The sequence below is a fragment of the Neophocaena asiaeorientalis genome, unplaced genomic scaffold (assembly GCF_003031525.2).
Source record: "Neophocaena asiaeorientalis asiaeorientalis breed wild unplaced genomic scaffold, Neophocaena_asiaeorientalis_V1.1 scaffold47, whole genome shotgun sequence".
NCBI classification, from domain to species: Eukaryota; Metazoa; Chordata; class Mammalia; order Artiodactyla; family Phocoenidae; genus Neophocaena; species Neophocaena asiaeorientalis.
In genome coordinates this window covers 1077479-1087553 of record NW_020175399.1, presented here as the reverse complement: position 1 = coordinate 1087553, position 10075 = coordinate 1077479, and the positions used below count along the sequence as shown (strand labels likewise).

At 47.4% G+C, this 10075-nt stretch overlaps 1 protein-coding gene across 1 annotated transcript in view; it reads left to right on the top strand.

Moving 5' to 3' along the window:
• The first annotated feature begins 209 nt into the window (after positions 1-209).
• Positions 210-10075, top strand: part of SLC16A2 (solute carrier family 16 member 2) — a 112537-nt gene continuing 102671 nt past the window's right edge. The window contains exon 1 of the mRNA XM_024766428.1: positions 210-481. Coding sequence (XP_024622196.1) covers positions 355-481 — 127 coding nt within the window. The 5' untranslated portion in view covers positions 210-354. The remainder of the gene's footprint in view (positions 482-10075) is intronic.

The window sequence follows — 10075 nt, the reverse complement described above, 5'->3', positions numbered from 1 at the left end:
CCCCGCCCGGGCCCGGCTCCCTCCGGTGCCACTGCACCTCCCTCCCTACCTGGCCCGGCCCCCGGCCCAGACCCGGCCCTCTACGGCTCCTCTGGGCTCCAGGTTGGCGCAAACAAAGCCCTGATTGACTGCCCGGAGAGGCGGGCCTCGCTGCCGGGCCGCCTCCTCCCATCCGTGCCCCGCCAGGGATTTGCTGGGAAGGTCCAGCCGGAGCCCCAGCCTTTACCGGACCCTGCACCACTGCCAGAGCTGGAGTTTGAGCCTGAACCGGTGCGCGAACCCGAGCCCACGCCCACCGTGGAGACCCGCGGCACCGCGCGCGGCTTCCAGCCCCCCGAAGGTGGCTTCGGCTGGATGGTGGTCTTCGCTGCCACCTGGTGCAACGGCTCCATCTTTGGCATCCAGAACTCCTTCGGGATTCTCTACTCCATGTTGCTGCAGGAGGAAAGAGAGAAAAATCGCCAAGTGGAGTTCCAAGCAGGTGAGCGGCTCCGCGCGCCCCACCTGGCATTCTAGGCAATGGTGTCCGCTCCGGCTGCCGCCGATCCTATACCTCCTGGTCCGAGGCCCCCCTCTAGCGCGCCGCTTGGACTCCTCCCCCTTGCCCCTTGCCCGTGGCGCTGCTAGAGCGCCGGTTGCCGGGCTCTGGGCAGCCTCGGCTGTGGAGACTAGGCGCAAGAAGTCCCGGGGGTGGGACCTGGGACCTTCGTTGATCATACGCAAGGAATGAAATTTTTGCTCTGGGACATATCCAGACGCACCTTTCGGGTTTATTTAAAGTACTCTGAGCGTGTGTACTGGGGGAAAATATTTGCAGAATGTTGTGGTTTTTTTGTTTTTTGTTGTGGGGGGGCGGGGCGGAGTGCGAAGACATGGGGAGAGGAGAGAGTTTGGAAGTTGGGAGGACTTTGAGAGAAACACTGTACCGCAGATCTCCGCAGCAGCCCCTGTTCCTGTACGGGGAGCGGAGGTGTTTTCTGTCAAAAACACTTTAGGAATCCTTGTGACTGAGCGAAGACTCTAACACATGGCAGGCGTGTGTATCTGCAGGAGAGAGAGGAAGGGAGGGAAGGAGTGCGAGTGGGGGGTGTGCGCGCGTCTATTTGCCCGCCGTGGTTACGGCCCAACCGGGCCCGGCCGTCCTCTGCCACTCTGAGGGAGCGAGCGGATCTCTGTGCCCTCTGAGCTGAACCCCAAAGCAGGCAGGGAGGCAGTCTCCGCGGTCTCCCGCCAGAGAGGCGTGAGGCGGCTGGCAGACTGGGCCCTGAGGCTCGCTTCGCACCGCCCCCAATCTCAGCCTTGCCCTGCCTGGCGCCCCGCGCCTCTCCGCTATCCGCTGGGTGCCTCGTTAGTCTTTAGCCGGAATGCCGGCCTCCACCCCTCCTGCCTTCGTGTGGTGCTGACTTGGTCTTCTTCCCTAAGACAAGCAGGGCTGGGGGCATAGCTCTCGCTCTTCAGGCCCGCGGCCACAGGACCACAGGCTTGTGCGCTCCTCCCGTTGAGCCTGCCTGTGGACTTGGAGAAGTCAAAGTAGCCATCCCGCTTTCTCAGCAAGCCGCCGGCGAAGCCCCTCAGCCGTTCTCATGAGGAGTCTCGGGAGCGAGCCGAGGGGCTTGGGATGCCGTCTTCCTCAAGGCTCACTCCCTCTTGTGGTTCCTCAGGACAGCTCCACTGGAGACCCGCCGCAAGTTTGCAGCTTAGAATACGTGGCTTTTTAAAACGCAGCTCAGAATAAGTGTTGCCCTGGGACTGAAGGGTTCCCTCCTCTCTCCACCCCCAAACACGTACTTCTGCTGCTCTTTGAGGGAGCTTGGGGATCATTTAGTGAATAGAAACCTTGAATTCTGGGGGCATCCACCTGTAGATTCCCTGAGCCTTTAGAGGGCCTCTCCTAGGCTCTCAACCAAGGACTCTCTTTTTTCTTTTTTTAGTTTGTTAGGCTGCCCTTTAAGAGGTTTTGGGACTCTTGGTGCCTCTGACCTTGTGATCCATCGGCGTTCTAGTGTGCGGGCCCCACTTGAAAGTTCAAGTGTGCGGCAATGGCTGTCCAAGGCAATCTCAGGACTGCCCAGGCTGCGTTGACGCCTGAGTGGAGGGGGTCCCTGACTGTGTGGAACAACATTTGGGCGGAAGGTCACTGTCACACTCACCCCTGGGACTACATTTTCCCTGCTTTGATGCAGTTCAGGGGCTCTTGGGAAGGAAGCCAGTGTAGGGCCTCTGGCTGTTGCCTAGGTTACCTTGGAGGGCACCTGCTGAGCATTGCCCTGTGGTTAAAGGCAGGCTGTTGGCCTTCGGGGTCAGTGGCAAAGTCTGGGTAAAACTTCATGGGAGGTAATGGGGGATGGGCTGAAGCTAGGCCCTGGCATTCATGTGATGTGAGCAGGCCTAGAGCTGGGGCCTTAGGAGTGTGTAATAAAACTTGGAAAAACCACTATTTTACCAGGAAGAGGTTCACTGCTGGGGAACAAACTTCAAAGTAGGTGATCATAGGGGACTCAGGGGGAGGGCTGGCTGAGACTTTCCGGTCAAGACCTCACAGTGCAGCTGGGAAGGGGGGGTAGCAGTGAGCTGTGCAGAGGTGTGGCTGGTGTGTGTTCTGACACAGACTAGATGCATTGAGGGGCTGGGGTTACCAGTTTAAGTTATGGTGAGTATAAGTCAGGAAAGGACAGAGAGGAATTTGGTATGTCCCCAGGGTCACAGACTACTTTGGCTTGGGTCCTTGCTGTATGTGTCTTGAATTCATGAAAGTTATTTTTGATACTGGAGACTTTGGGAAACACTTCAGTTTTTATTTTAAAAAAGTCAAGAACACCCCACTACACTCCTGAGTTCCTAGAAAATCTCATCCTCACCACTACCTTTTTTGAGCCCCTCAGCTTTGCCAAGCAACCATTCAGGTCCTGAGATTCCAAATGTGCCTCTGTCTCCACACACTTCCTGCAGTTTACTCAAAATTTCTCAGCTACCTATGCCACAGCACTGGTGTCTCAAAGGGATAGAATAAGCCAGTAGAAGCTTGCTAAGATATTTGTCAGCCAGTGTTTGCCCAATAGCCATTCTGAGGAACATAGCATATACACTCCCACAGTCAAGGAGGTTGGTGCATTGTCCATTTCTATTAATGTCTGACACGGCTTACATCTCTAGAAATCTATGAATTTAATATTTGGAGGCACCCCACAACCCAAATTCTCTTTGGCTAGGCCTAATATCTTCACAGTCCTAAAGCTATGCTGATTGGTTTAATGGGTATAAGGCTCTGCAGATGACTGGGACTATTGTGAGTGTGCCCCAGAGAAAGGTTGTTTTGATGTCTGGGAGCTAACTCCACATCAGAGGGGTCTCTGGTCATGTGAAAAAGCCATGGAGAGTAGAAGGGAAGTGGAATGCAGGCCATTCTAGAGCATGCAATGTCCAGTCTTTGTGAACTCTGTGGTGCATACAATTCTATGGTGGCAATGTATCTTGTCCTTTCTCTTCACCCATTTTGAAAAGGAAACCAACTTTCCCTGGGCCTTAGGCCTGGGATGACTGGCAGACAAAAGGTTCTTGAGATGGAGGCAAGTGACCAAGGTCCGATTTAAGGAAAAATGGAAAAAATCAAGAGAGAAATGAGCCTATACTTTTGTAGAGTTTGTGGGAAATTTGGGAATTCCCCCAACCCAGACCAAGCAGCAAACAGGACATGGGTAACCCAACAATTCGGTGGAAAGTATATCATGGCTTCCTGGCATGAGAGGGAAGCATTTTGGAGGAAAGAAAGAGCAAGGTAGCATTGATTGCAGGCCTCAGGTCATTACTGGAACCCTAAATGAGTTGGAGCTGGGGCAAGGTTAGGGTTGGGGGTCCAGAAGACAAGGCGGAACAAGTCAGAGTTTTTAACATTGTCTCCAAGCTTAGGTCTTTTTGAACGTGCTCCAGAGTAAACCCAGTACCCTGCACTTTCCACCTTGACTGCCAGTCTAGCACTGAGCCATAATATATGATGGGAGGCATCTTTTCCTGGGCAGTTTATAAGCATGACCCTTGTAGGCTCCCAGGTGAGGAGGGTGGGGCTGTGTCTCTCACCACCTGGGGAAAGGGGTAATAATGGTCAGGAAGGTTCATTATTGGGCACAAGATAGTTCAGGCTCATGGGCCACTCTGATGGAGACATAATTTTCTAGGCATGGGATAAATGATACAATCTGCCTTTGGGCAAAGAGTCCCAAAGATAGATGGGGCCAGGGACAGTTTAAGCTATCTTTCTCTTCCCCATTTTAGGGGCTTTCATTGCTTAGTTCAGTGTCTCACTGGGCTGACAACTAAATTGCTGACTTTGAGAGCCAGGCGTCTTTTGAGCAAATCTGCCAATGTCTTGCCTTTGGCTGAAGGCTTTTGCTTACTGTCCAGAGAAGGTTGGCTCAGAGCCTGCTATGGCGCTTTGGGTCACAGGGCCATTGGCCAGGCATCTTTCAAGTCACTCCTCTGACTCCTCTCCAACCAAGCTGGGTCCCAAACTGAGACCTTGACTCATACTGGAGGGGATGAGGAGGAGAGGTTGGGGTATTTGGAAGCCAACCAGGGGGATGCTTGTTTGAGCTGGAGTAGCCAATTGAAGTTGGATCCCTAGCTCACTGTCCAGTAGCCTCGAGTGCTCATTCTAAGTCTAAATATGGATCCCAATGGGCTGGTGATCTCAGTAATACTAACTAGGCAGTGACTAGGAGCTAGACAACTTGTGCCCCTGACTTACTCTGTGACTTTGAGCAGGCACTTTACCTCTCTGTACCTGAGTTTATCTATCTGTAAAGTGAAAGGGTTTGACTAGATAAACTTCTTAGCTCTGCTGTTCTATCCTTCTAAAATTATGTGATATTTTATTCTTTACTATTCACTTGGCATAAATTTTGACTCATTCAGACAAATGGAAACATGTTAATCTGCCTGAATGAGGGTGTGGATGGGTTGGGAGGAGATTGGGAAAGCAATGAAAAACCATGTAGACATCATTTCTCCATGTGTATTAAAAGACTATGGGGCTAACTCATATGTACTGATGTGGTTGAAAAGACCCACTTTTTTTTAACCCAGTGTGTAAAGGCAACTTCAGATCCACAATGCTTCTCCCAGAATGTCCAGCTTAGCATAGAATTGGGCCTCCAAGAGAATTCCCTCAACTTGGCCTTCTGCAGGCTAGCAGAGTAGTTCTGTATGCTGCTGTTTCCCAGCATTTGAGCCTGTTTCTAAAAAGCATTAAACTGCAAGCATTCCCTTAAGCCTCAGTTTGGACCCCTCTCCTGAAACTTAATTTTCCACAGCTCATTCTCATTTCTCAGAAATGATTAGTATGATCTTGGTTTTCTGTTACTTCAGGATAGAAGAGTAAACCAAGATTCCTAAGTGCAATATGATGTTTTCCTTCAGGGGGCTTCAGACAGGGCATCTTTATAGCTGGCTAAGGGCTGCTGCCTTGTAGTGGGTATGAGAGGGCTGCTGCTTGCCATCCTAGAGAAGGCCATATTGAGTATCCACAATTTCTGGGCAACTTCAGCTTCACTCAGGGCTTAGCTGAGAGTGTGGCTACTGAAGTAGCAGGCACAGAGCTCTCTCTCCTTTTCCCTGAATTTATACTTGCTTTGGGAATATTTCCTGCAGTGCCATGAAGAGTAAACAAACAGATGGACTATCAACATTTACAGAAATATATAAAGGATGTCATCTGGACCTTTTGAGCAGACCAGTTTCCCAGGAGGGTATACTGCCTTTCCCATCAACATCTTTTTGTTTTATTACATTTTGAAAGCATCATTTATTCTTTTCAGATTGTGTGAAAGATGGAGTGGGATTTCCTGTTTTGAAAGGAATTATTTCACCTGGAATTGAATGAGTAAACCTTAGAGAAAAAGCTTTATTCATAAAACACACACACACACACACACACACACACACATACACACTCTACACCTCAAGCCATGGATTATGAGTATTCTATCTGAAAAACATCTTTTCTCATCTGTTTACAGAATTAGGTTTAATGTAACAGAAGCTTCTGTAGGGGTTGTGGGGGACTAGTGCAAAGGGCCCAGATTGGGAAACTTGTTAGGTAAGAGTGATGGAGAGAATATGGCCAGCCTGGATTGTACCTCTTGGCATGGACTCTTTGCAACTCCCCAACAGTGGGGCTTGGAAACATTTATTGTAAGTTTCTTTCTGCTTCCATCCTCTCCTTATCCTGCATCCCTCTTGGTATTCAAAGGTTATTGGGAAGAGGGTTTAGAATACTCCAGCCCTCTCCTGGTTTAAGGGTGACAGAGGACTAAGCCTAGGGATGTCTAATCATTTGCCTTGAAGTCAAGGTACTAATGATTACTAGTGTGAAATCACTTGGCGCTTATTTTGTGGGTAGGGAATGTGGCCTGCTTGGGTGGCTTGAGGAAGTACATGTTTCTTCACCCTGGAAGTCTTGTCTTTCTCTGTTCTCTTGTTTGCTTGTTTCTGGGGTTGGTAGAAGAAGGGCTAAAACTGGCTGTCCCAACCACACATTTTCTTGGCTCCTCCTATTTTCACAGTGCATTTGTAATACTTCTGCTCATACGCCATCCCTTTGCTCCCAGCATTGTTCTCTCTTCTTTCCCTCATTCAATTAGAGGAACAACTGGGGTTAGGATGTTGTACAGGCCTCACTCCAGACTGGATCTCAGGCCCATTCCCACACATCCTGTGGAAGTATCTTTTCCCTTTTCCCCTTTCTCCTCTCTTATTCTCCACTTTCTTGGGGAAGGGTGACTTCTTGTGAAGCACTCAAGAGTGTAGAAGCTATCACCTCTGGATTTTTGCAGTAAGATAGCTGCTGTGAAACCTTTTCATCATTTCCACACCTCCTTTTTTCACAGCCCCAGGACCCCAGTCAAAGAGATAGCATTGTAGCAGGTCTTACTCAATAGTATTCAACAAATGTCCTGGTCAGTTGTACCCTTCCTCTTCAAATCCTCACTATTGTTGTCCCTCAATTCCTCAGCCAACTGAACTTCCAGAGACTTCAGATGGGTTTTCAGTAGCTTCAGCAGTTCTCGATAGAATAGAACTCTTCATTCTATTTTGAGCCCCTATCACCTCTCTTCTTGCCAAAAAATACTGCAGAATTGATTGTAGAGGAGTCGAAGGCGGGAGGAGACAGACACCCATGTCCTAACTAGAGTCAAAAGTGCTTTCAGTGAGGATGGAGAGGGAGGAAGTGAAACTCCCAGGTTAGTTGCTTCCCTGCTTCCATGCAGCTAAAGGGAAAAAAGGAAAGGAAATGTCACTAAACTAGCAGTCCCCACACAGTCTCCTTGTCTAATTTATCCTGTGGATCTGTCCACCCACCTTCTTACCCAGGCTGGAAGGGTATGTGCATACACCCATGTGTCCAGACCTGTGTGTACATGTGTATAGCTGGGTGTGTGATGTCTGTCTGGGCCAATTAGCACAGTTGCTTAAAACATGGTGCCTATGAGACTCAGGTCACAAGTTCAGTCACTTGTTTAGGTAACTGAGCTTCTCACAAAGAAAAGAACTCTTCTTCTGTTCATCACCCACGCCCCTCATGTGGGGTTGCCACTGATCCCAAGAGGACTGGGTAGAAGTAGGGAGATGACTCCCTGTAAGCTTTCCCTATTATGGGGAAAAGACACAAAGCATACAGCCTAGTGATAGCTGCTCTTCCACAGTGTTATTTCTTTGACATTTAGCTTCTTACTTCCATCAAGCACCCTAATAGTAATAATAATAGTAATAATAACAACAGAAATTGCTAACATTTATTTAGCATTTAGCAATTAATTCTGTGCTAGGCATTATGTTAAGCACTTTACATGTACCAACCCATTTAAATTCTGAACAACTCTATGAGTTAGGTACTATTATTTCCTCCATTTCACAGATAAAGATGCACAGAAGTTAAGTAGCTTGCTTAGCTCATATAGCAAATAATAGCAGAGCCAAGATTTGAACCCAGAGAGTATGAGACCAGAACTCCTGCCTTTAGATATCACCTAATACATACTAAAGATGGGAGGAGCGCAGCTACCAAGGAAGACTGCTGCAGAGTTTTCCATTCCTGTAGCCTCAGGGCATCCTTATGACTAAGGGATAAAAAGAGAGGACCAAGAAAGGGTTTAGTAAACAAAAGTCTCAGTCTTGTGATACATGACATACTCTTCTAACCACCCGTCTTACTCTACCCAGAGTCATGGTCCTTGGGTCCAAAACAGGGCCAGAGAAACCATCTCTTTTTAGTTGGTTAGCCTGAATAAGTCATATAACCTTTCAAGCCTTCAGTATTCTCATCTTCATGGTGAAATTGACAGTATTTACTTTTATAGGACTATGAAGGGTCACATGAGATTCTGTATGTGAAAGACATTTGTAAATTGTGAAGGGGTTGGTATTATTATTATTATCATCATCATCCAGTAACCTTTTCCAGCTCCTAGAAAGTGAGTTGCTATACCTTTCTCTAAATATTTCTGGAAGAGGAATCAACCTCTCCTCCCCACCTTCCACCTCCCCACGCCATCTCTTCCCCATCTCTCCTCTGTATTCTTCTGCAGTTTTACCCGGGTATCCTGTAGCTAAGGACTGGCCATGTTTTCTTTGTTCCTCAATTCTCTAGGAGCCCAGGGAGAGGAGGGGCCAGATCCCAGGTCATATACATTCAAGGAAACAAGGCATGTTGAAATATTTACAGCTCTTGGCAGGAGCTCACAAACCTCCCTTTGAGTCAAGGACTGAGTTTTTAAATAGGAATTGCTGCGCATTGGGGGCAGATGGTGGGTGGAGTTAGGGTGTCACTTCCTCCCGAGGGTCTCTCACAGGGCCTCTGTTCTCCTGCAGGTAGTGAAAAGAAAGAAAGGGATATTTAGGGTCAGAAGGTCTGGGCCAGGGGACATTAAGCAAAGAAGGGGCCTTGCTCCTTTGTATTCAGTTTCGGAGTGGGCCAATTTCCTTATGTTCTAAACAGGATAGCCCCAGAGAACAGAGGCCACAGAAAGCCAGAGGCCTGGAGGAGGACTGCAACAGCAGGTTTTTTGTTTTTGTTTTTTTTAATTTTTATTGGAGTATAGTTGCTTTAAAACTGTTAGTTTCTGCTGTACAGCAAAGTGAATCAGCTATATGTATACATACATCCCCTCTTTTTTGGATTTCCTTCCCATTTAGATCAGCAGAGAGCACTAGGTAGAGTTCCCTGTGCTATACACTAGGTTATCATTTATCTATTTTATACATAGTATCAATAGTATATATGTGTCAGTCGCAATCTCCCAATTCACCCCCCCACTTTGTATCTATTTCTGCTTTGTAAATAAGATTGTCTATACCGATTTTTTCAGATTCCACATATATGCGTTAATATATGGTATTTGTTTTTCTCTTTCTGACTTACTTCACTCTGTATGACAGCCTCTAGGTCCATTCATGTCTCTACAAATGACCCAATTTCATTCCTTTTTATGGCTGAGGAATATTCCATTGTATATATGTATACCACATCTTCTTTATCCATTTCTCTGTTGATGGACATTTAGTTTTCTCCCATGTCCCGGTTATTGTAAATAGTGCTGCAATGAACACTGGCTGCATGTATCTTCTTGAATTATGTTTTTCTAAGGGTATATGCCCAGTAGTGGGATTGCTGGGTCACATGGTAGTTATATTTTTAGCTTTTTAAGGAACCTCCATACTGCTTTCCATAGTAGCTCTATCAATTTACGTTCCCACCAAGAGTGCAAGAGGGTTCCCTTTTCTGCACACCCTCTCCAGCATTTGTTGTTTGTAGATTTTGTGATGATGGCCATTCTGACTGGGGTGAGGTGATATCTCATTGTGGTTTTGATTTGCATTTCTCTAATAATTAGTGATATTGAGCATTTCTTCATCTGTTCGTTGGCCACCTGTATGTCTTCCTTAGAGAAATGTCTATTTAGGTTGTCCACCCATTGGATTGGGTTGTTTGTATTTTTGCAATTGAGCTGCATGAGCTGTTTGTATATTTGGGAGATTAATTCTTTTTCAGTTGCTTCGTTTGCAAATATTTTCTCCCATCCTG